The 26,039-nt window shown below is 41.9% G+C and overlaps 1 protein-coding gene across 4 annotated transcripts in view; it reads right to left on the reverse strand.

The window, feature by feature from the left end:
* The window catches only part of DAAM2 (dishevelled associated activator of morphogenesis 2), a 245,122-nt gene that overhangs the window by 82,276 nt on the left and 136,807 nt on the right, over positions 1-26,039 (reverse strand). For all 4 annotated transcript variants that reach the window (XM_068168667.1, XM_068168668.1, XM_068168665.1 and 1 more), the window contains 3 exons: positions 18,502-18,576; positions 10,002-10,096; positions 2,436-2,769 (listed from right to left, as the gene is read on the reverse strand). In XM_068168667.1, the coding sequence (XP_068024768.1) occupies positions 2,436-2,769; positions 10,002-10,096; positions 18,502-18,576 (504 nt within the window). The remainder of the gene's footprint in view (positions 1-2,435; positions 2,770-10,001; positions 10,097-18,501; positions 18,577-26,039) is intronic.

Raw genomic sequence — 26,039 nt, forward strand, 5'->3', positions numbered from 1 at the left:
CACCAGCTGCACAAGACCTGTGCTGCCATATTTTGCCCCGTACTGACTTATCTCAGTTATTCAGTAAATTTTAAATCATTATAAAAGAATGAGGGAGAGGACCCAAACAGGACACTGAATAAACTCATCATCTATCTCCCATATGGACTTACTAAGCACAGTCTTGGTCAAGTAAGGATAAATTAACACAGGACCACAAGTGTTGTCAGGGATGTTAATCATAGAATCATAGAACCAATAAGGCTGGAAAAGACCTCAAAGATCATCAAGTCCAACCTGTCACCCAACACCTCTTGACTACTAAACCATGGCACCAAGTGCCAGGTCCAAATCATTCTTTAACACCTCCAGGCACAGTGACTCCACCACCTCCATGGGCAGCACATTCCAATGGATAAAAACTTTTTCTGTGAAGAATTTTCTCCTCACATCAAGCCTAAACTTCCCTTGGTGCAGCTTGAGACTGTGTCCTCTTGTTCTGGTGCTGGTTGACTGGGAGAAGAGACCAATTCCCTCCTGGCTACAGCCTCCCCTTCAGGTAGTTGTAGACAGTAATAAGGTCTTCCCTGAGCCTCCTTGTCTTCAGGATAAGCAATCCCAGCTCCCTCAGCCTCTCCTCATAGGGCTTGTGTTTGAGGCCACTCCCCCAGCCTCATTGCACTTCTCTGGACACATTCAAGAGTCTTGATGTCCTTCTTAAATTGAGGGGCTCAGAACTGGACACAGTACTCAAGTTTGTGGCCTAAAAAGTGCCAAGTACAGGGGCACAATGACTTTCCTGCTCCTGCTCGGCCACACTATTCCTGATGCAGGCCAGGATGCCATTGGCCTTCTTGGCCACATGGGCACACTGCTTTTTAATAAGCATCTAAGGTTATCTCTCTGCCTCTCAGGTATACAAGAATGTTAAATTAATTCAGGAAGGATTCTTTATTTAGTTAATTACTAGAGAGGAAGCTGGTTTAAAAGTTTTTGATGCTTTCCTGCATAGACAGTCCACATTAACCTGCACATCATAACTGCATGTGGCTTAGTTTTTGCTTCTTCATCAGTCATTCATACTTCACTCCTATACTAAAGAATATGACATCTTCTTATGATAGCAGCTGAAATCTTTTCAACTTCCAACTTTTACTCTAACTGAAATAATTCCCAATTGAAATATCCTCAAGAGCTTTCAGCTGAGATCAAAACCCTCTCTCCCCCATTCTGGAGTCATATAATAGATGTGTCATACCTGCATATTGAAGACATACACCATGTTTGAATAGACAAGCAGTGCAAATGGGCCAGTGCACATAGAGGGGTGGCCTGCCACTGTCAATGCCACATGTAGGTTAAATCCAAGCCAAGATCTGCTCTGTCCCAGTCTCAGGTCTCAGCCACATTCAGTGAATTCCATAGTACATTCAGTTCCAACAACAAACATTGGCAGCTAAAGAGACTGCATGAGTACAGACTTTTCCCCCATCCATTTTTACAGTCACAAGTTCACTGTAACCCAAAATCTAATGATGCATTAGCTGAGGAAGAGGCAGAAGTTAATGGCTGACAGAAACCAGGATCCAGGGGCTGTTGGACCACCATGACCCTTACAGTTTCACCTAAGAAATAACAGTAAGTGGGTGACATGACACGAAGTTTAGGAGCTACAGTTTCATACACAGCAAGAGATTCCATGGCATCTTTTTGTAAAAGTGCTCAGTTTACTAGGAAGAGGAATGTTATAACAGCAGCCAGCAGCATCCACAACAGAAGTTTGTCAATGATCTACTGACCTATGCCAAGGTCTCTGAGATAGAGTTTCCCTTCTGTGTTCTGGATGGGAGTTATCTGAGCCAAAGAACTGATAAGTGGTGATGATTCACAAGTTGATTGCTAAGTGGCATTTGAGGTGCCTCTAATATATATACAATTTAATCCATTGTCTTTCTTATTTAACCCACAACTCTTTTATTACTAAATTAAGGGGTTTAAAATCAGGGCAGAAGCTCCTGGAATTCTTTGGCTTCAGCTTCTAGGGCAAACCAAACCATTACTACCCCAGAAATGTCATCAGGTTAGAGTATGAACAGATTAGCAGCTTACATTTAGCATAACAAACCCTCATTTTCCAGTAAAATATAGATGATTTTAAGGTAGCATTAATGGCAAGGAAGCAGGCCTTGAATATATAGATATAGACATAGATATAGATATAGATGTAGATACAGATATAGATATAGATCCAGATGATATAGCTATAGATGTAGATATAGATATACACATATGTATGTATATGCTGGCAATCTATTTGAGAAAGCACCCTTCCTAAAACAAAGTTACAAATACTCCTTTTTTTACTACCTAGCAGCTTGCAATACATGCACTGTAAAAATCACTTCCTGCAGAGCTTCATCATACTGGATATTTCTGGCAAAGTATCTGCCTTCTACCTGGAATCTTGTCCTTTCTGCAGCATAGACTTGGTAGTGAAGCATGGCTTGCAAGACTTTCTTGTGACCATCTGGTACTAAGCAGACAGCTCCTAGGATCTCCAGCACAGCAATCTTGGTCTTAATGTTCTCCGTTCGTAAGCTCTGGGAGATGATGTTGATACTTTCTGGGTGAGCCAGGACATGAGCCCGTCCTTGGGAGTTGTTCATCAGTGCCTTGATGCACCCTATAATGGATGTGTGTATACGACTCTCTGAGGTCTCATAGTCCATGCTCTTCAGGAAGTTCAGCAAACAGCTCAGGCCATCCAGCTCAATAAACCTAGTCACAAACCTGAAAAAAATAGAATAGAATAGAATAGACCAGGTTGGAAGAGACCTTCAAGATCATCGCATCCAACCTATCATCCAACACCATCTAATCAACTAAACCATGCAACCAAGCACCCCATCAAGTCTTCTCCTAAACACCTCCAATGGCGACTCCATCACCTCCCCAGGCAGCACATTCCAATGGGCAATCGCTCTCTCTATGAAGAACTTTTTCCTACCATGCAGCCTAAACCTCCCCTGGCACAGTTTGTGACTGTGTCCTCTTGTTCTGGTGCTGGTTGCCTGGGAGAAGAGTCCAACCCCCCCTGGCTACAACCTCCCTTCAGGTAGCTGTAGACAAAAAAACCAAACCAACACCAAAAAAAAACCAACAACCCAAAAAACAAAACACAAAGAAGGTAAAAAAAATTAGGAAAGCAAGACAAAGGCAATTTATTTTAGAGATACTGTTACTCAGTTCTGCATCTGTAAATCTGGCTACTTTTTAGCCTAAAGTTCATAGAGTAATATCCAAGTATTTAAGAAAAACCAAACCAAATGAAACCAAACAACCCCACCAAAACAAGGGAGAAATCAAAATAGCTAATAATGCATGTCACATTCTCAGGGTTCTATCACCTTATGACTCTATTGCTCATTCAGGATGTTCCTTGCTGCAGTTACTACTAAATACCTGCTGCAGACCACCCCAGGATTTGCTGCATTTACAAGGCTGTATGGATTCTTTCAAATTCCTACACCTTACATATATGCTAACATACACAAGATATGTTTTCATACCACATTATAATGATGAGTTCAAATTATCTTGAAAACCATTTTTAATCTTAGGTCAACCTTTTTGCCCACACAACTTACAGGTTTCTGTCTCCAGGATTTGGATATAGTGATAGGAGCAAACTCATGATCAATGTGTCTGTCAGCTGTACTGACTTCATACTCTGATCTTGTGATATATATGTATGAGAATATACGGTATTTCAAAGGGAGATGCTCTTCTGTAAAAGTCAAAGCTCATCTCTTTGGGTTTTGTTTGACTGTTTTTAGTTTGAGAAATCATACTAAGGATGGAGCAGATCCACTGACAACCTGCAGTAGCAAAATGTACACTAAAAAGCAGCATAAATACAGGAAATAAAGAATGACTCAGTTACCAAATAATACATTGAAGACTGAGCTTATAGTAAGATGGGTTTTGTTTTATTGTTGATACCACTGGAGTTCTGTTTCTACTACATTCGACCATTTTGCCTTTCTTCTGGTTAAAATTATGGAAACTGAGAATGAAAATAATATAGGAGAAAGATCTTGGAAAAGTTCAATGCTTTTTCAGGGTTAAAAACTCCAGATGGGTCAAATTAAACTGTGCAGACTGCTTCCTAGACAAACCAATAGAAAAGGGTGGAATTACGTTGAGTTACATCAAACCCATTCTTCTAGCAATGTTTCATTTAGAGTTGACTGCTTCAAAAATGGGGATTCAAAGATATGAAAAGGGCTGCAAATAGTTTCTCTGGATTGTCATGTTTACCTCCTGCCTTCTCTTACAGATCATTCAGGTAGGTAATTTTTTTTTTTTTAGAATATCTGAATGCAAACAAATATCGTAGAATCATAGGATCAATAAGGTTGGAAAAGACCTCAAAGATCATCAAGTCCAACCTGTCACCCGACACCTCATGACTACTAAAGCATGGCTTCAAGTGCCACATCCAATCCTTTTATAACACCTCCAGGGATGGTGATCCACCACCTCCCTGGGCAGCACATTACAATGGCAAATTACTCTTTCTGTAAAGAACTTTCTCCTCACCTTCAGCCTAAACTTCCCCTGGCACAGCTTGAGACTGTGTCCTCTCATTCTGGTGTTGGTTGCCTGGGAGAAAAGACCAACCCCACCTGGCTACAGCCTCCTTTCAAGTAGTTGTAGACAACAATAATGTCTCCCCTGAGCCTCCTGAGAATATGAGTTACGCATTTTCAGTCTACCAATATGTACACTACAAATGATATATCCATGGCCTAAGGTAGGAAAACACCTCAAACAAATTAAAAGTTCATTAACAGCTACCACCCATGTGACAAATTAAAAATTTCAAATATCTGTGTCCTTGTGCCTTTATCCAGACCCTCTTCCTCACTGTTGGATCATCCCTAACGTAGTGCCCACCTCATTTCATAGAATCATAGAATCAATAAGGTTGGAAAAGACCTCAAAGATCAAGTCCACCCTGTCACCCAACACCTCATGACTGCTAAACCATGGATTCAAGTGTCACAATAAGGTCTCCCCTGATCCTCCTCTTCTCCAGGCTAAACAACCCCAGCTCCCTCAGCCTCTCCTCATAGGGTTTGTGCTTGACGCCTCTCCCCAGCCTCATTGCCCTTCTCTTGACATGTTCAAGAGTCTCCATGTCCTTCTTAAATTGAGGGGCCCAGAACTGGACACAGGACTCAAGGGGTGGCCTAACCAGTGCTGAGTACAGGGGCACAATGACTTCCCTGCTCCTGCTGGCCACAGTATTCCTGATACAGGATCATACTGAAAGATGGAATTTCACCAGTCTCCATTCATGTCTCTGACAAGGAAGCAAACCTGAGCCATACTTATCTATCTTCTGGATAATATGGGCTTGTATATGTATGGTCTTTTGGGGGCTACATCCCACCAGACATTTTCAGTTTCTACCTGAATGTTATGCTTACTATGTTTATAGATTTGCCAATTTTCAGCTTCATTTCACCAGAACTATGGTAAAGCCTGGCACTTTCAACAAAGATTCCATGTGAGGTCTGGGTTTTGCTCAAAACTGAATCTCAAGTGAATATCAGAATAAGGGCAAGCACATACAGGAACATGTGCACAGCAAAAATGAAAACAAGGTTTAGTTGAACCCTGCTAAGATAATCGTGCCTATTCTCACACGGGTCTGATTGCACATTCTTTGGATACATCATCTTGTCTACCCTAACAAATCATAGCAGCAACAGCCCCTCTGCCTCCAGGTCAACTCTGTGCACCAGGAATTTACTAAGTCATTCAAAGCAGTTTGTTATTTAAAGTGATTATATAAAAAAATAAAACTTAATTCAGTTTATTTAAAGCATGCAGCGGATAGAATGCCAAAGACAATTGAAATAAGTACATCCACAGACAAAAGAGTAGCTGCTAAGGATGCATTTGGAACCAAAATAAGCATAAACTCAATGTGTTACCAAACAATGGCATGCCAACGACTTCTGAGCATTTCTCTAACCCAGCATTTCTCTGGACCCGGACAGCACAGTTGCTCTTTGCCTCTACAGTGGGGGGACTAGTTTAAATATTCCTCCTCCTCTTCACCATTAAGGTTCAGTTCTACGAATCAACTCTGTATTTTAGCCATTTTCTCCATCTTTCAGGGAAGGGGAAAAGAAAAACAAAAAAAAGGCAAGATGTTTTGCTGTTCTTTTCAGTTCCAGGGCTGGGGAAGGACTTAAGATGGATACCTTTCTGAAGATACAGAGCTGTGACGATGAAAGAAGCTGAAGAAGCAGCTAAACAAAGGTTTGCTTAAATATACTTTTGGATGGATCACTCAGTCTTACAACAAGACATACAAAGGTGCTACAACCTTCACATATTTCAGACTGGTCTGATGATGATGTGACAAAGATAAAAAGGGAAATACACAAAAGTCACATTGTCCCAATTAAGTACAGTCCATTACTAAAATCAGTGGCAGAGCATTTTTTCTAGGACTGTTTGGATGAGGTCATTCCAAAAAGGACGCACGCATCGGAAAGTGGTGTGTGTCACAGACCTTGATTAATGTCATAATCTAAAACAATGCAGGGATTTTCCTGTCGTCTTCCTAGTCCAGAAAGCACACAGTAAACTGCATAGGAAGCAAAACCAAGCACCTTCCCAGTTCAGCTGACATCAGAAGCAGGAATCAAATGATGACTTTCACCTTCCGTTTCCAAAACATTTAGCTCCCTATTCTCCGGAAAAGCCAGAAATCATGCAAGAGGCTGATAAAGAAATGGCAACAGCTGGTTTGGGGCCAACACTCTCATGATGTGAATTTTTTAGGTGTGGAGAGGGGTGTGTGTAAATGTCTACACAGGAGAGAAAGAGGCACAGGTTTTTGGCTGACAGACTGAGAACATACGTATGTCTGTAACAAGGGATGGGGGGGGTGTATGTGCAAAAGCAAACCCATCTTATACAAATAAAGTGCCTTCTTCCTCACTACATACAAAGATGTAACTATTTACCATCCTATGCATTCTGTATGCTGCAAACTAAGATCTTGTTCTAGATTAGAAGGTGTAAAGTTAAGCACATATGCCAATGCATTCTGCCTAGCACATTCAAACCCTCAAGTGTGTCAAGCAGGGTGTGTTTTAATAGGTGCTAAACAAGCAAATTAACCTCCCCTCAGACTCTCACTTGACCAGTTTAGCACACTCTTAAAGGCAGGGCATCTCTTAGCCTTTCAAGTTTTAGAGAGTGCTGATCAGGACGTGTTAGCTAGCTCTAATAACAAACCTTTCATCCAAATGCAGATGTGGCAGACTAAAAGGCAATGATCTACTGATGGATTCCAAGTGTAGCTCAGAAAAGACACTGTGGGTGTACAGAGAGCAGGATGTCCCCACCCTGTTAGCAGTCAAAGCTACACTTCCCTGCAGCATCGTTTTTTTTTAATCAGGGGGCACTCATTATCCTGACAATTACTGAACTGCTGACAAATTCAGCAAAATGGGTTTTGCTTGTTGCATGCATAAATCACAGAATGCTACAGGTTGGAATGGACCTCTAGAGATCATGGAGTCCAGCCTCCTGCAAAGCAGGACCATTTAGGGCAGGTCACACAAGAATGCATTTTGAAGATCTCTAGAGAAGCATCATCTCCAGTATGCACTTGAATGCAATATGGCTATATCAAACAAAAATAACAAGAGGTAAGTCTTCATTAAACAAAAGGAGAAAAGCAGACAGTAAAGGGAGTTAGTAATGATCCAGACTAATGGTGGTATTTTTCCTGGGGTTCCAAACAGTGAATTTATTTCTTTTTTTTTCAGTCCCTTGAAAGTTTTACTTTTGCTGCACTTCTGAACCTCCATTTTTGGGCACTAAGATACTGAAAAAAACATCCCCTTCTCTCTCATTGCTTCTGTCCTACAGTTTGTCAGCACACTTGTTTATACTCATAAATTCTTACAAACCTATTGGTAAGCTGTCAGAGTTCCTATGTACCCTACCATCACAAATGGATTCCAGACAGTTTATCCTGTGTGAATTTAGATCACTATTTCCTTCAGAGGCCTGATGAACAGAAGTGGCAAGGAAAATAGGATTTGATGTCCAAATTAAACTAGAAAGACTAGTATTTTGAAGGCTTGGGTATCATACTTCTTATAAGAGGGACTTGATGGAGCTGAGGGCCTCTCTACTGCAATCTTTCCATGAGGAAGAAATTGGCTTGTTGATCAGGCATTGGCATGCAGCCCATTTGGCAGCTAACGAATTGAGTCTCTGGAAATTGGTTGAGACATAGGACTTAACTCAAAATTTGGCATGGCTTAACTATTGAAAAAGAAAAAGCCTCATAACCATCACCAGTGATATAGAAGAGAACACTTTATAGAGCAGCTCATAGATGCTTGTGCTGAAGCTTGTTAGAGTTATTATAAACAGATGATGTTTGTCAAGGGAAGTGATATATGTCTGAGAAGGGAAACCCTGCTTTGAGCAACAGACATTTCTCGTTCTTATTCTCTATTGCCTTGCTTTCAGCAGGAAGGCTGGGCTGTCCTACTCAAAATGACAGACCAAAATGACTAAAAGTGGCCACCAAAATGTTTCAGTGGGACATATGTGGCTATACGCAATGACAGCTATCACTTTGACAGAGTAAGTATTAAAACAGCTCTACCTTAGTGCAATAGAGTTGCTACACCAAGGCTTAACAGTACAGAAGTTTGGTTTAAAATCACTGAAAGTTGGAAGCTTGGTAGTTGTCTCAGCTTCCATTTTAACATGATGTCCAGCTGCATTTTACTGTGTCCTCTAGATTAGGATAGTGACAGACAGAATCAAACAATAACTTTATCCCCTTGAGCTGAGTTTCAATATAAGCCACTCTTTCTCTGCTTTGTGTTAAAAGTGCTCACTCTACCCATGTACTAAAATTACCAAAGCCTGATGAATCTTTATGCCTCAGAAAGCATCAGAATCTGGCTTTATGCTCTCTTACAGCAGGTAAAAATCTGAGGTTCAAACTAAAGTGTTCTACCTCACACTTGCTATCAGAGGAGAAGTTGTATGCAGCAACCAGCAGCTGCTAAGCAGCAGCACAATCAGCACTTCGCTCCACAAGAAGTTCCAGAAATATCTTCACTTCAGGTCAACATAACTGCAATGCAAATTCTTTGAGACAATTTCTGGGCTTGTTTTTATTTAATTAATTTGGTTGGTTTGGCTAAGTTCTGCTACCCAAAAAAAATCTGTTTGCTTAGGAATTACTGAAGCTGTCTGATTGTGACGACTTCAATGCAAATGCATTTGGTCTATTTTGGGCCCAATACAAAGATGCTCAGAAACTTTCTGACTGTTATAGTTATTGCTTCTGCAAAAAGCTCTTCTGTCAAATGGAAAAGTTTTCTGTGCTAGCTAGTTTGCTGTTGTTCAAAGCTTTGTTCCCAGAAAAACAAAGATGACCTTCCCTTCAAAGACACAGTGCACAATAAAGCCTCTTAAACTTCTCAACACAGCAGTCACATATAGAACAGGAAGAATGCCAAACCAGGTGATGTCAGATGGATTAGCTGCTTTGCATCAAACAGTTCACATTACTAAAGATAAGGAGAAGCCTGAATCCAAAATTCAGAGTAGACAGTGAGACTTTGCTCAATATGAATCAAATTACATGAGAGATTCAAGGGGCTATGAAGTGTAAAATATGGTCTTCATAGTCATCACCTGTGTTTGTACATATATGCCACAGGTTTTTCACAACAGATTTAGCCTTTTATTTTCCTGATGCTACATGGGTCAGCATCAGTGTGCCCTCCCAAGCAGGCAGATTCAGACCACAGACTATAAGGCTCTCTGTTAATTGTCTGAAATATCAGAGGAGCTTGTTTAAGGTGAGACAATGAGGTTTCTGTCCTTGCCATTCTTTCCCGTGTCACATCTCACCATGGGGAGGCAGTAAATTGTGATGAAAGATGAACAACAATTACCTCATGGGCTGAGTCCGCAAAGCTGTCTTCAAGTCTTCAACTATTTTATTTTTCATTTCTGTTTCTTCTTCATCAAAAGCATACAGAGTCTGCATCTGTTCAGAAAAGAAGATGACAATCAGGAAAGCTTGGGCCGCCTTAAAGCTAAGAGACAGGCTTGGAATTATGAAAAACAACTATCCAAACCATGCAGAGGTGCCTGCTGACCTTTCACCAGGAAAGCAGTGCCTCAGCTACAAAACTGAATCCAGATGAGGCTGCTCATGCGGACTGGCAGCAGCATACCGCTTTGCCACACTGGCTAAACTAGGGTTCTCAAGTTACCCCCCAAAATCATACTTGCCAGTATGCCCTCAGAAAACTGTACCTAATTTGGAACAGTGATCTGCTGTAGTGATCTATGGATATGTGAAGCAAAGTTTGTAGGGAGATGTAATATCTTTTACTAGACTGACATGGCTGGAGTGATCGGGGATGGGAGAGGAGGGGGAGGGTAAATAAATGATAAAAACCCTCCAGACTTGTGTGCCACATTTCAAAGCACTTCTTTAAGTGACTAAACAGTCTTTCAGTACCCTGAATTACAGTTTGTGTACATATAAGTTTGACTTTTCTTCCCCACACCAAGTATATCACCTGTATCAAGATACTGATTTTCTCTATACAATTTGCCCTTGCTGACAGAACATTCACAGCAAAATGCTGGAGCATCATAAAATTTGTGTTCTTGTTTTTTAACAAGCACAGTGAAGCACTTAGAGGCTAGTTTTCCCCCTCAGTATACAGCCTGAGACATCTGGAGCCTCCAGTCAATTGGAACTGAAAATGCTGTGGGTCACTGTGAATTGTGGTGAGAGATGGAGTGGAATGCATGCACAAAATAAGGTTCTCAAAGTTAAACAATGCTAATTTTAAAAGTGATAGATCAGGAAATTAGGGTTCTTGATGCACACCCAGAAACACTGCAACCTTGTGATGTGAAGCAAGGTTTTCAGTCACCATTCACGGCATTCAGGCTCACAGCTTCACTGTGCGACATTTTTAAAAGTCAAGACATAGTACAGGACATAGTACTTAGCCTACAGCTATGTATTTTTAGTCACTTTAATTGTTAAACAGAGAGGATAAGTTAGGATTCTATGGGCAGGTCTTCTCAAATATAGAATAGGAATAGGAATAGGAATAGGAATAGGAATAGGAATAGGAATAGGAATAGGAATAGGAATAGGAATAGGAATAGGAATAGACCAGACCAGACCAGACCAGACCAGGTTGGAAAAGGCCTTTGAGATCATCAAGTCCAACCTATCACCCAACACCATCTAATCAACTAAACCAGGGCACCAAGCACCCCATCCAATCTCTTCCTAAACACCTCCAGCGATGATGACTTCACCACCTCCCTGGGCAGCACGTTCCAATGGCAAATCACTCTCTCAATGAAGAACTACTTCCTAACATCCAGCCTAAACCTCCCCTGGCACAGCTTGAGACTGTGTCCTCTTGTTCTGGTGCTGGTTGCCTGGGAGAGCAGACCAACCCCCACCTGGCTACAACCTCCCTTCAGGTAGTTATAGACAGTAACAAGGTCTCCTCTGAGCCTCTTCTTCTCTGGGCTAAGCAACCCCAGCTCCCTCAGCCTCTCCTCATAGGGCTTGTTCTTGAGACCTCTCCCCAGCTTTGTTGCCCTTCTCTGGACATGTTCCAGCAACTCAACATCTTTCCTAAACTGAGGGGCCCAAAACTGGACACAGGACTCAAGGTGTGGCCTAACCAGTGCTGAGTACAGGGCACTCTGTGTATTTGGAAAACAGGTCTAAAACCCTTCGCAAATGAATAACCCAATTAAACTAATGCCATCTCTGAGATCCTCTGTGGTGGAATCTGAGTAGCTATAATTATGCACCACTACCACAAAATATTTAAGTTTGTATTTTACAGTTTAGTAAGCACCAAGGGAAACCTTCCTCTCACTGAAACTTCCTTTAAACTCTCACCTCCCCCCTTACCAGCCCCTCACCTCACTTCCCTTGAAAGTAGTCCTGTGTTGCTTGCTTTTGCGAGCCATGTGGTGCCAACACGTGTCAGATCCTGAGGGTGGTCATTTGGCCACATGCCTTTGCTGTCTTACGCTGAACAGCTGGCAGAGGGAGATGTGTTTAACTCTAGGGGTCCTCTCTCTGATCCATGCTAAAGTCAAATTCACTCAGTAACAGAGCAAGCTATTTCCTGCCCTAATGGAATGACAGAGCGCTACTGATGGAAAATGAGCTGATGATGTTTTATCTTTTGCCAGCATCCCCTAACAGCCAGAAACATAAATTGAAATGCTTAAGCCAAGCCATATATGATCCCCTTCTTTGAAAAATAAACAGAAGCCCTGAAGAGGCATTATGGTAGAGTCCCGGGGTGTGATTTGGGGCTTCGTTTGTATTTTCTTGGGTGACAGCCCATCTGGTCATCTTTCTTTTGGCTCACAAATGCTCCTTTGAAAAGATCCCATGCCTCCAATGACTTTATTTCTCCTCTGAGCCATAATGGGGGAAAGCAAATGGATAGTAGGAAGGTCCTCAACAGTATTTTGTTCATAGTGAAAAAGGCTCATTTCCAAATGAAACAAATACAAATAATCCTGCCTTTACAACAGAGAGTGATTACAGAAAACCCCTTTACTAAGCTGCAGGCAGCCAAGAGCCCTTCATTTCTCACTCCTGTTCATGGCCAGTAACCCAAATCCTCATGCCCTTCCTAAAGACAGACTGGTCCTGCATTTGCATTATGAAACAGCTTTCTCAGCAAGAGTTACAGAAAACATAACTATCCCTGGGAGACAGAGGGGAGGCAACTGTCATCATTTGAGGTTGGATTTCATTAATGTGGCTGACTGATGAATTGCTTTTCTGAAATACAAACTGCACTCGAGGACCAAAGTCTGCTGTGCTGATGATACACTTCGTTACTATCAGCTAACTAAACATACTAGGAAAAGGAAACAACATAGCCAAAGTGGCTCTTTTTCACAAGCACATTTTGCATATATACATTTTTCAGATTAAGTGCATCACCCAGGAATGTATAGCATCTAGTGATTTCATTTGCCAAAGTAAAAAATAAATACTACTACTACTACTACTACTACTACTACTACTACTACTACTAATAATAATAATAATAATAAATTTGTGAAAACAAGAATTCACACGGAATTTCATGTGTAAAACTTAAGGTAGTCCAAGAAATTACTTTTCAAAATTCAATTATGTTTAAAATTAATGATTTCATTTTATTAAAAGCACAGATTAATTGCCACCCTTTATAGTAACGGTTAATCATAGAATCATAGAATCAATAAGGTTCAAAAAGACCTCACAGATCATCAAGTTCAACCTGTCACCCAACACCTCATGACTACAGGTGGGGGCTGGTCTCTTCTCCCAGGCAAGCAGCACCAGTACAAGAGGACACAGTCTCAAGCTGCACCAGGGGAGGTTCAGACTGGATGTTAGGAAGAAATTCTACACAGAGAGAGTGGTTGGCCATTGGAATGTGCTGCCCAGGGAGGTGGTGGAGTCATCATCATTGGAGGTGTTTAGGAGGAGACTTGATAGGGTGCTTGGTTGCATGGTTTAGTTGATTAGGTGGTGTTGGACGGTAGGTTGGATGCGATGATCTTGAATGTCTCTTCAAACCTTTTTTTTCTATTCTATTCTATTCTATTCTATTCTATTCTATTCTATTCTATTCTATTCTATTCTATTCTATTCTATTCTATTCTATTCTATTCTATTCTATTCTATTCTATTCTATTCTATTCTATTCTACTAAACCATGGCTTCAAGTGCTACATCCAATCCCTTTTTGAACACCTCCAGGGATGGTGACTCCACCACCTCCCTGGGCAGCACATTCCAATGGCCAACAACTCTTTCTGTCAAGAACTTTCTCCTCACTTCAAGCCTAAACTTCCCCTAGTGCAGCTTCAGACTGTGTCCTCTTGTTCTGGTGCTGGTTGCCTGGGAGAAGAGACCAACCCCCTCCTGGCTACAACCTCCCTTCAGGTAGTTGGAGACAGCAATAAGGTCTCCTCTCATCCTCTTTTCTCCAGGCTAAGCATCCCCAGCTCCCTCAGCATCTCCTCAAAAGGCCTGTGCTCCAAACCCCTCACCAGCCTCATTCCTCTAAACTGCTGGGAAGGTAAATACAGGATCATAATGACAGTATGTGGGAGAAAGAGGGAGAATAAAAAACAGGGCATGAATTACCATCAGCAATGCATGGTATGATACATAAACACTCTCACACCAATGAAATTTAAAAAGAATGGAGCAAAAAGAATATATAGTGAAAAGCTACCTGGATATTCTGGTTTCTCATTATAGGCCAGGCACTTTCTTTAGATCTTGGCTAAAATCATAACTAATGAAGTTTTATCATTGTTGAAATCAACTCCAGTTCATAAAAAACAGAAGTAAAATTCAAATCAAAATTTAATTTGAAAATATTGCCTGGCATGCCTTACATGGCATACCTGGACATAGCCTGGAGAAGAGGAGGCTCGGGGGAGACCTTATTGCTGTCTACAATTACCTGAAGGGAGGTTGTAGGCAGGAAGGAGTTGGTCTCTTCTCCCAGGCAACCAGTGCCAGTGCAAGAGGACACAATCTCAAGCTGTGCCAGGGGAAGTTTAGGCTGGAGGTGAGGAGAAAGTTCTTCACAGAGAGAGTTAGCCATTGGAATGTGCTGCCCAGGGAGGTGGTGGAGTCACCGTCCCTGGAGGTGTTCAAGAGGGGATTGGATGTGGCACTTGGTGCCATGGTTTAGTCATGAGGTCTGTGGTAACAGGTTGGACCTGATGATCTTTGAGGTCTCTTCCAATCTTGGTGATTCTGTGATTCTGTGACAATGCTACTTTAAAACATTTCTTCAAAGAAAGCAAGTCAGTTGAAATTCAAGGTGTACCACGTGTCTGGCTTTATTAAGGATGAACTAGAGAAAGTAAACTCTGATAGATGAGGTATGAATAGATGCAATTAAAAAAACCCTGAACTTTCAAGTAAATAAATTTCAAGTAACATAGGTGTCACCTAACTCAGATGGAAAAGAGAGTTATTATTCACCTGCTAAATTGTGCTGAAAGAGACGTATTTTTCATGTCCTGTGAAGTATCTCTGCCCTGAACAAATGCTTTCTGAGTCATGGAAAAGGGCCTGGTTATAGCTGTGTTTATTAATCTTGACCCTTGTCTCATACTCCTGACCAAGCCACCCCTCCTGAAAAGCTGGATCTGCAGCTACTGTTCACCCGAAAGTATCTCTGTGGAAATGCATACACAGCCAAGCTCATAAAAGCAACATGGAGCTGCCAGGAATTTCTCCCTCTGGTAAGAGTGAGGGCTGTGTTTATTTGTGCTGCCAAGCAGACAGTATCATGGAGTGAGGAGGGCTGGAGGAGCACAGGGAGGTTTCTTTGCATGTAATATTACCGGGGCAGGTGCTTCATTTTGGAGAAAGGTTTTGTGTGTTGATGAGTCAGCAGAAGATGACAATGACCTTGATAATGGAAATGGTCTCCAGTTGTGGGCATGCAACATGTCCACATCCATCAGCATTATTCAGAGCATGTAGACATCACAGGACTGGGTAAATTTGGAGGCTCCTCTTTCTAAATTAGACATCATTAGCAGCTGTCCCTTTCTCTTAAGGAGTGGTCTAGAAGACATTCTACCCATTATTTACCTGGCCCCTTCCTTTCAGTTAGGCTATCTAAAGGGTGGGACAGTCTGTCCACAGGAACTGCACACTGCAGGCTAGCAAAGACATACAGTTTTACTGTCATATGCTCCTGTGAGAACTTGTTTTAAAAACTATTAAAATGTAAAAACTCATAGCAACAGAAACAATTGTGGGAATAGAACTGTGCCTACAATGCATGGCTTTTTGAACTGCATCAGGAATCTGTGACCTAAAGTACTTCCTAAAGCAGTGGTCTAAGGTTACAAGTAGGGAATGTCAAACATGTCAGGAATCATCACATTGTTCTTAAGTGTAATCTATGAGGGGCAGATACAATGAGTAACACTGCAGCAGGTCTTCTGAGAAAATGATCCTTGGGCACAGGGACCCTGGCCTGCTGAAATCCACAGAAAGATTCTTAATGATATCATCAAAATAAAGGTGCCATATACATTCTATCAGTGGGTAAGAGTAACTTTCTTTTGCCAAGATAATATATGGGGGAAAAAACCAACCAAACAACTTCATAATTAAATAAGAAGTTTTAGAAAAAGGTACGAATGTTGCATGTAAAATTGTTTCTTTTGCAGTTCATTGAGTTATTGGTCATTGGAATGGGCTGCCCAGGGAGGTGGTGGAGTCACCATCACTGGAGGTGTTTAGGAAGAGACTGGATGGGGTGCTTGGAGCCATGGTTTAGTTGATTAGATGGTGTTGGGTGATAGGTTGGACTCCATGATCTCAAAGGTCTCTTCCAACCTGCTTAATTCTATTCTATTCTATTCTATTCTATTCTATTCTATTCTATTCTATTCTATTCTATTCTATTCTGTTCTGTTCTGTTCTGTTCTGTTCTGTTCCGTTCCGTTCCGTTCCATTCCATTCCACTCTATTCTACTCATTTAAATATTGCAATACCTGATAGTGCCCAAGAGACACACGCTGAAATAGATTACACAATGTTGGGAAGCAACACGAAACAGGACTTTCTTTCACCACTTAGCCAACCTCACTTGGATGAAGGTTTTTGTTGTGTTTTTTTTTTTTTTTAATAAATTAAAGAATGCACCACTAAATTTAGAATCGACATTATAAGAAACCCAAAATAACCATTTGGAAGTCAAGAATCTCAGAGGCCTAAACAATAATGAATAGAACATGGCTTTTCAAGTGCTTTGGAGCTGGTTCTCAGTGGTATTACTCCAGTTTTCCACTGATACAATTCCTGTAAAATCAAGTCAACTAAGCTTCACCTGCCTAAAAGTGAAACAATAAAGTGGTAAATCAGAAGCAGGGGTTTTAACCCCAGTGTGTCTTCTCAACACTTCAATCATAAGACTAAATTATGAGGTTTGAAGCCAAATAAAATGTTATCAATCATTCAGTGCTGAGGCATGCAAACATTACCCAGGCTGGTGTTTATTGGTGCTCTTAAAACATGTTTAAAATTAGAAACATAGGCCAAAACATAGCCTCATTCCATGGAACTGCTCCAGATTCACAACAGTGGTGAGTACGTATTCACTCAAGGTTTACATCAAGACTAATTCTAAAGTCACTGAAATCAATGGAAAATTTTTCAGCATATTTAAGAGTCTTTGGATCAAATGCTACCAGAAGTATTTGGCTCAGTGACACTGCAAGGTTTCATACTTTTTTCTCCTTAATGGTTCATGTACAGCAAATATGTTCAGTCAGGAAATCAAAGCACAGTACCATGCCATTCACTTTAAAAGCTCAATCTCTCTTCACAAATCAAGACCATATTCTTTTCATTCCATTACAAATCCCCCAAGAAAATCTGGCATTAAGAAAGGTGATAATTATGTTTATTTGTGGCACACAGTAGGAGGTAACATCTCTTTTATCCTCTTAAGTGAGTAATAACTGGGACCTGGAGGTACTGGTTGATAGTAGGCTGGACATGAGCCAACAGTGTGCCTGGTGGCTAAGAAGCCAAATGGCATCCTGGACTGTATCAGGAATAGTGTCGAGACCAGGAGCAGGGAGGTCATTCTGCCCCTGGACTCAGCACTGGTTAGGCCACACCTGGAGTCCTCTGCCCAGTTCTGGGCCCTCAGTTTAGGAAAGATGTTGAGTTGCTGGAACGTGTTCAGAGAAGGGCAACAAAGCTGGGGAGGGGATTGGAGCACAAGCCCTATGAGGAGAGGCTGAGGGAGCTGGGGTTGCTTAGCCTGGAGAAGAGGACGCTCAGAGGAGACCTTATTGCTGTCTACAACTACCTGAAGGGAGGTTGTAACCAGGTGGTGGTTGGTCTCTTCTCCCTGGCAACCAGGACCAGAACAAGAGGACAAAGTCTCAAGCTCACCGGGGGAGGTTTAGGCTGGAGGTGAGGAAGAAGTTCTTCATTGAGAGAGTGATTGGCAATTGGAACGTGCTGCCCAGGGAGGTGATGGAGTCGCCATCACTGGAGGTGACGGACCTCCGTCACTGGAGGTGGAGGTGTTAAAGAGGGGACTGGACAGGGTGCTTGGTTCCATGGTTTTGTTGATTAGATGCTGTTTGGTGATAGGTTGGATTTGATGATCATGAAGGTCTTTTCCAACTTGGTCTATTCTATTCTATTCTATTCTATTCTATTCTATTCTATTCTATTCTATTCTATTCTATTCTATTCTATTCTATTCTATTCTCAAAGTCCTGTTTTAGATCTGTGCTAAACATTTTTCTCCTTTGGGGAGTTCTTCCTGAAGAAATACTTCTCTACTGTAGAAAGTCTTCCCTGCTTTGCAGGAGAGGTAACTTACTGCTGCCATGGAATTGATGCGGTCAATGTAGTAATCTGGCCAGCTGGTAGCAAGCTTATTAGGATCTTCTTGTTCCTGAAACAGAAAGTTAAATGTTACAAAAGGAACATTTAAAGGATGAAATCCCACTATAGAACCACCGGGGAGTCTTTATTGCACTGCTCTTTCCTGTGGTATCTTCCCCCATATTCTCACACAATGCGCATAGATGTGTGGCATTTATTACAAACATTTCTGAAAATGGAAAATTCGTGCTGTCACCATGGTGTGTCAGATAAGAGGAATCCCCTTCAGATAAGATTATTAGAGAATAATCCCCTTCACATAAGGTGAGCAGCCAAACAGAAAGGGAGTGGGGGTACTGGTTGAGAGCCAGCTGAACACAAGCCAGCAGTGTGCCCAGGTGGCCAAGAAGGCCAATGGCATCCTGGAATGCATCAAGAAACTGTGTGGCCAGCAGGAGCAGGGAAGTCATTGTGCCCCTGCACTCAGCACTTGTTAGGCCACACCTTGAGTCCTGTGTCCAGTTCTGGGCCCCTCAGTTTAAGAAGGACATTGAGACTCTTGAACATGTCAAGAGAACAGCAATGAGGGTGAGGAGAGGCCTTGAGCACAAACCCTGTGAGGAGAGGCTGTGGGAGCTGGGATTGTTTAGCCTAGAGAAGAGGAGGATCAGGGGAGACCTTAATTCTGTCTACAACTACCTGAAAGGAGGTTGTAGCCAGGTGGGGATAGGTCTCTTCTCCCAGGCAACCAGCACCAGAACAAGAGGACACAGTCTCAAGCTGCACCAGGGGAAGTTTGGGCTTGAGGTGAGGAGAAAGTTCTTCACAGAGAGAGTTGTTGGCCATTGGAATGTACTGCCCAGAGAGGTGGTGGAGTCACCGTCCCTGGAGGTGTTCAAAAAGGGATTGGATGTGACACTTTGTGCCATGGTTTAGTAGTCATGAGGTGTTGGGTGACAGGTTGGACTTGATGATCTTTGAGGTTGCTTCCAACCTTATTGATTATGTGATTCTATTCAGAGTAGTAAAGTTTCATAGACAGTTATCTAAGCAGCAAACCATAGTCCCTTAAACATACTCTGCTTCCAAGTAGGATAGTCCAAGTACAGATAACAGGTTTACATTTTGCAACTTAATATTGACAAATCTTCTAAATTATTTTGCTCTTCTGCTCTTAGAGCACAGGGTTTAACATCTGCTATAGAGTTAAAAAAAAAAAAAAAAAGCTCAAGTCAAGAGACCTGAGAAGAAACAAAAATCTGCCTCATTTTGATGTGACAGTTACCCTCCCTGGAGGTGTTCAAGAGTGGATTGGACGTGGCACTTGAAGCCATGGTTTATTAGTCATGAGGTGTTGGGTGACAGATTGGACTTGATGATCTCTGAGGTCTTTTCCAACCTTATTGATTCTATGATTCTATGACATTAGGAAACATATCTTTATGGAGACAGTGGTCAAGCACTAGAACAGGCTTTCTGCCTAGGTAGTTGATATTCTAAGCCTCACAGTGTATAAGTGGCATTTGGACAATGGCTTTAGCTTTTGTTCAGCCCTGAATTGGTCAAACAGTTGGAATAGTCAAAATGAGGATTGGTTTCTACAATCCTAATCTCCCATTGGAAACTGCAAATAATTCATATCAAGAATCCTAGCATATGATAAGACATGGAACCATTTCACTCATCCTAAGATGTCCAACTGTGTGTGAAGGCTATGTGGATCTCACCAATGATGTCTGCGTACGAATGCTTAGAATAGAATACGATAGAATAGAATATAGAATTAGCCAGGTTAGAAAAGACCTCAGAAATCAGCGAGTCCAACCTATCATCCAACACTATCTAATCAACTAAACCATGGCACCAAGCACCCCATCCAGTCTCTTCTTAAACACCTCCAGTGATGGTGACTCTACCACCTTGCTGGGCAGCTGTATGAAAAGTATGGGAGGCTGGCAAGGTGACAAGAGATACCAATCACACCCACCAGTTGCTATTCACACACTGCCTCATGATAATGAACTGTACAATTATGAACAAGGGGACCTTTCTAAAATCAAGGGAGAGGTTCTGATGCTTTTCCTTACTTCCCTTTCCTGACCACAATCAGCAGGAATCTGAAAGACTCTAATCCATGTCAAATGGCATGTTACAGAAATACCCAGCTCTCTACCTGTGACATTTTGGGCTGGGTGCCTCCTGCTGCTGCAATACGGGGTGCACCTCTGGTGCCCCAGGTGTCCAGCTCAATGGGTGGACACAGGAAGCTGCATATTTCATACCCATAATGTCCTGCTCCCTATAAATCTATCTGCAAGGTCTCACACTTCCTCTTTCTTCCCTAACCGCTCCAGTGGGAGATGCTCTCTATCTGGTAATGCAGGGGGAGTTATCTCAAGGCCTCTTGGGCCTGGCTAGGCCTAATGCCAGGAGCAGAAGGGGGAAGGGCAACCTCAGATCTGGACAGCTGAGATCAGCCTAACAGTGGTGGTGGGAAGAAAGAGCCATGGGTGTTTGGGGTGTACTCTCAGGTAGGGAGAAGTGAAATGCTGAGATGCTTCTAGGTGTGCTATGAGGGACTCTGTATGCTTTGGGAATTTTCTTTTGCCACTGTGCTTGTAGCTTCTGTAAAACACTCACTGCTTTTCCATTTAAACTTTCCATCACTTCTGCAATCAGTTTGTCTGAGTCTCGTTTTTCTGCCCTGATGGGAGGCAAGGGAGGATCTGCCTTCCAAGCCACCACACTACCAATAGCCTGTTAGAGCTGCCACACCACACTATTGCCAGACTGCTGCTTTCTGTGTCCCACTTCCTCCTTTTTTCCTTTTGTTTCTACCCCTTTTCTGCATAGAACATGCAGTGGCAATCATAGTTCTGACAACAGTTTCACACTTAGTAAAAGTCAAACTATGACCTTGCCAGTGGAAAAATAATTAAAACACAAAACAGATAAAAAAAAATTTAATAAAATAATCTTATCATCTCCAAAGAGAACAATAGAGATGGAGAGCTAATGCAGAAGTGGTGAAGCAAGGTTGTTCTACAGGGAACCAGGTTGAGCCACCAATGTGAAGGGCATGGTGTGCTCATATGCCCTTCTGAAATCTGTCTCTTCATAGACTTATAAAAGTCCAAGTGACAGCTGTAACTCTTTAGAGAGTACAGATAACAAGAACATTCTCAGAACAGGGAATTTGTTATGCTCCCTATACTTCCTATGATTAAGAATAGAATAGAACAGAATTAACCAGGTTGGAAAAGACTTTCGAGATCACCAAGTCCAACCTATCATCCAACACTATCTAATCAACTAAACCATGGCACCAAGCACCCCATCTAGTCTTTTCCTAAACACCTCCAGTGATGGTAACTCCACCACCTCTCTGGGCAGCACATTCCAATGGCCAGTCACTCTTTCTATGAAGAACTTTTTCCTAACATCCAGCCTAAACCTCCCCTGGCATGGCTTGCGGCTGTGTCCTCTTGTTCTGGTGCTGCTTGCCTGGGAGAAGAGACCAACCCCCACCAGTCTACAATCTCCCTTCGGGTAGTTATAGACAGTAACAAGGTCTCCTCTGAGCCTCTTCTTCTCTGGGCTAAGCAACCCCAGCTCCCTCAGCCTCGCTTCACAGAGCTTGTGCTCCAAACCCCTCCCCAACTTTGTTGCCCTTCTCTGGACACCTTCCAGCAACTCAACATCTTTCCTAAATTGAGGGGCCCAGAACAGGACACAGGACTCAAGGTGTGGCCTAACCAGTGCTGAGTCCAGGGGCAGAATGACTTCCCTTATCCTGCTGGCCACACTATTTCTGATGCAGGCCAGGATGCAGGTCAGGATGCCATTTGCCTTCTGGGCCACCTGGGCATGCATTGTGAACTCCTAGTAAAGGAAGAAGCACATGTAAATTAAGGACTGCTTGGATCCATGCTTTGTGTCCCAAAATAAGCTATTATAGTTTCTCTTTTAAAAAATTTTTATGGAAAAAAAAATTATAAGTGCTGGAATGCCTCAAGTAACCTTTCTAGATGTCTACTTTAGGCATGCAGGCTGAAGAACCTCAGGACAGATATGCTAAAAATATCAGAGTTCAAAATAATTTTCTAGCTGAAGCCACGGCTCGGTTGGTAGTGCACAAGACCCTTAATGGGAAGGTCATGAGCTCAAGCCTGCAGTGGGCAGTAGTGTCCTCCCTACTCTAGTCATGAGGTCTGTGGTGACAGGTTGGACTCCATGATCTTTGAGGTCTCTTCCAACCGTTGTGATACTGAAATTTGCCAATCAGAACTAAGGATAAAATGACTCTAAAGTATATGTGCTTAGCTTGGCAAATGAGGTACAGCTCCTGGTGCACAATGCTTTGGACCATTCTCCATCCACTACAAGTTGGTCTGAACTCTGAGTTTGTCAGCCTTATGTTCTGGGTTTAATTAGAATTGGGAGAAAATTGGTTTCAGCAGAACACACCAAGTGTAAGCATTTTGTCCTGAACTGAAGCCCAGACTGAAACTGCACATTGCTGAGGTTAAAAAGCTTTAGCAGATACTCCATTATGCAGTCCCTGCTTTCTGAAGTTGTTTCAGCCCAGCAGCATAGGAAGCAGAAAAGCAGAAAACGCAGTCTAATTTCACTGGTACTCCACAACCCCTGGCCAGACCAGGATTTAATGACTGCCAATGTGTGTTTCAGCTCACTAGAATATATGTGATTCTGTACTTAAATCTTGGCACCTTATTTTCATTATGACCCCCCAGAAAGTACCTTGTACTTAGGATGAACATACAGTTTTTAATCCAGCCCCATGAAATCATTAGGTGGCACAGTGTTATTTATAACCATCAGCTCAGCAACACTTTCAAAAAAGAGAGAAATTCACACCTGAAGCGTGAGACTCATAGCAAAAACATTTTACAGCCTAAATTATATGACTAAGAAGTTGTAAGAATATGCTTCCTTTCATAAGAGGGCAAGGGTTTATGGGGTGGGGTGGGGAGAACAACAAGGTGCTGGGGGGTTTCATTTGCTTTGGTTCTAATATCTTCAGGATTTTGACCCTCAAATAAAACCTCAGAGAAAACCCTTGCCTTACTCCAGAAGATACAGAGAAAGGGGGTAGGGGGAGTGGGGAAACCAAAGAAGGCCCTTGTATACATAGCCACATAGGTATCAAAAGCTGGTAACAATAACCCATCTGTATAAGGGAAAACACTAGCTGATGGAATCCATTAAAGAAAAGCCTTCTCTTAGCTCCTTGAATAGAGTAAATATTGCATTAAAAAACAGACGTCAGCTTGTGGACTTTATAAGGGGCCATATCATTCTTCACTGGAGTAACAACTATGTAACTGCTGTGAAAACAGGATCTTGATACTATACAAGCCTGCAATATAGCCAGGGTATTATACAGGCTTTGCCACTAATTTGGACAGGCTCCATGTCTCGGTGGAAAGTGGAACTTATGACTTCATCCTAAATAAGACTTAATGGAGTTCTGCAAATATTTGGACCATCTGAAACAATCAAAATGAAACAAAACAAAACTAAGTATTGTGTACACAGCTCAGCTGATCCTAAAAGGCTTCTTGTGAATCCTGGGAAGCCTGATCCATCAGGCAAGCTGTTCTCTAGAAAGTAGAGACCTTCCCACATCAGTGGGACATGGTTTTGCCAAACAAAGATATAATCAAGAATTATAAACCACTGCCTTTTTTGCAAAACTTTCAACAAAGAAGTGCCAAACACTGGTATCCAGCCAGGTGGGGGTTGGCCTCTTCTCCCAGGCAACCAGCACCAGAACAGAAGGACACAGTCTCAAACTGCCAGGGGAGGTTTAGGCTGGAGGTGAGGAGAAAGTTCTTCACAGAGAGAGTTGTTAGCTGTTGGAATGGGCTTCCTGGGCAGGTGGTGGAATCAGCATCCCTGGAGGTGTTCAAGAGGGGATTGGACGTGGCACTTGAAGCTATGGTTTAGTAGTCATGAGGTGTTGGCTGACAGGTTGGACTTGATGATCTCTGAGGCCTTTTCCAATCTTATTAGTTGTATAATTCTATTCTATCACAGAAATTCTGTGGACATACCAGATATTCAGGGCTGAGTGGGTCATGAAAAGCGGAAGACATGGTTCATAGCCTTCTTTCCTCCAGATGGAGAGAGGGAGACATGACAACTAAAAATTACCCAGGAAATCACAGGCAGAGTTAGGAATAGACACTGATCTAACACTGAATGCAGTGCTTTCTTATTTTCACCATCATTTAGAATAGAATCATAGAATAATTTTTATATATATATGCATAAATATATATATTTATATTTATATAAATATATATTTATATATGCTATATTTATATCTATTAAATTTTTTTTATATATATATATATATTTATATATATATAAAATTCCCATTAAACAGCAATGGATGTTGATGGTGATTTATCAGAGATTCAGGTCTCACAGTAACATTTGTGTTTTGTTTCAAAGTGATGTACATGACCCTTGCTCTCCACAAGAATATTCTGACTGCTATAAGCAAGGTGAGTTTCTTGTTTGCTTGAAGAGTGGAAGACGATTATCAATTGGTGTTTCACTGCCCACAGACACTATTCTTTTCCCTTTGGATACTTCTAAAAAGACTCAGCTTGTTGCTACATCTGTTATTAATGCCAGATCTTGCAACACCTTGCACTTTACACTGTCAAAGGTCCTTGAAGAAATCCACATCAGGGAAAATGGGATGCAGACAACTACACAATTCCTAGTTGCACAGGAAATATGTGACACAGCCAAGAATGAATTCACACTGAAGTTAAACTTCACTCTCATCCAAATCACAGTTCTCCCTGTTTTCCAAGACTGACTGACTGACTGAGTTTTCTTCATTTTAAGTAGTTCAGCTTTAAAAGAAACATCACCACACTGTGCATCCTATTGACTATAGAATCATGGAATCATAGAATCAATAAGGTTGGAAAAGACTTGAAAGATAATCAAGTCCAACCTGTCACCCAACACCTCATGACTAACTAAACCATGGTACCAAGTGCCACGTCCAATCCCCTCTTGAACACCTACAGGGATGGTGACTCCACCACCTCCCTGGGAAGCCCATTCCAATGGCAAACAACTCTCTCTGTGAAGAACTTTCTCCTCACCTCAAGCCTAAACTTCCCCTGGTGCAGCTTGAGACTGTGTCCTCTTGTTCTGGTGCTGGTTGCCTGGGAGAAGAGACCAAGCCCCATCTGGCTACAACCTCCCTTCAGGTAGTAGTAGACAGCATGGTTGGCTTTTTGGAGGCATAAACTGTCTGAGAAGCTTAAATATATTTTAGCAGCATTTCTGAATTAGTTTTTCACCCCACAGCAGATCAAACACTTTGTGTCTTTTAATGAAATGACTTTGGCAGCTTTGGCTGCTCTGAATTGTGACATGGTGAATAGGATGCACAGTGTGTTGATGTTTCTTTGAAAGCTGAACTACTTAAAATGATGAAAAGTCGGTCAGTCAGTCATGGAAAGCAGGGATGAAAGCAGGGCA

The sequence above is a fragment of the Melanerpes formicivorus genome, unplaced genomic scaffold, assembly GCF_026170545.1.
Source record: "Melanerpes formicivorus ecotype bairdi unplaced genomic scaffold, bMelFor1.0.p_v2 SCAF_151, whole genome shotgun sequence".
In the NCBI taxonomy this organism is placed as follows: domain Eukaryota; kingdom Metazoa; phylum Chordata; class Aves; order Piciformes; family Picidae; genus Melanerpes; species Melanerpes formicivorus.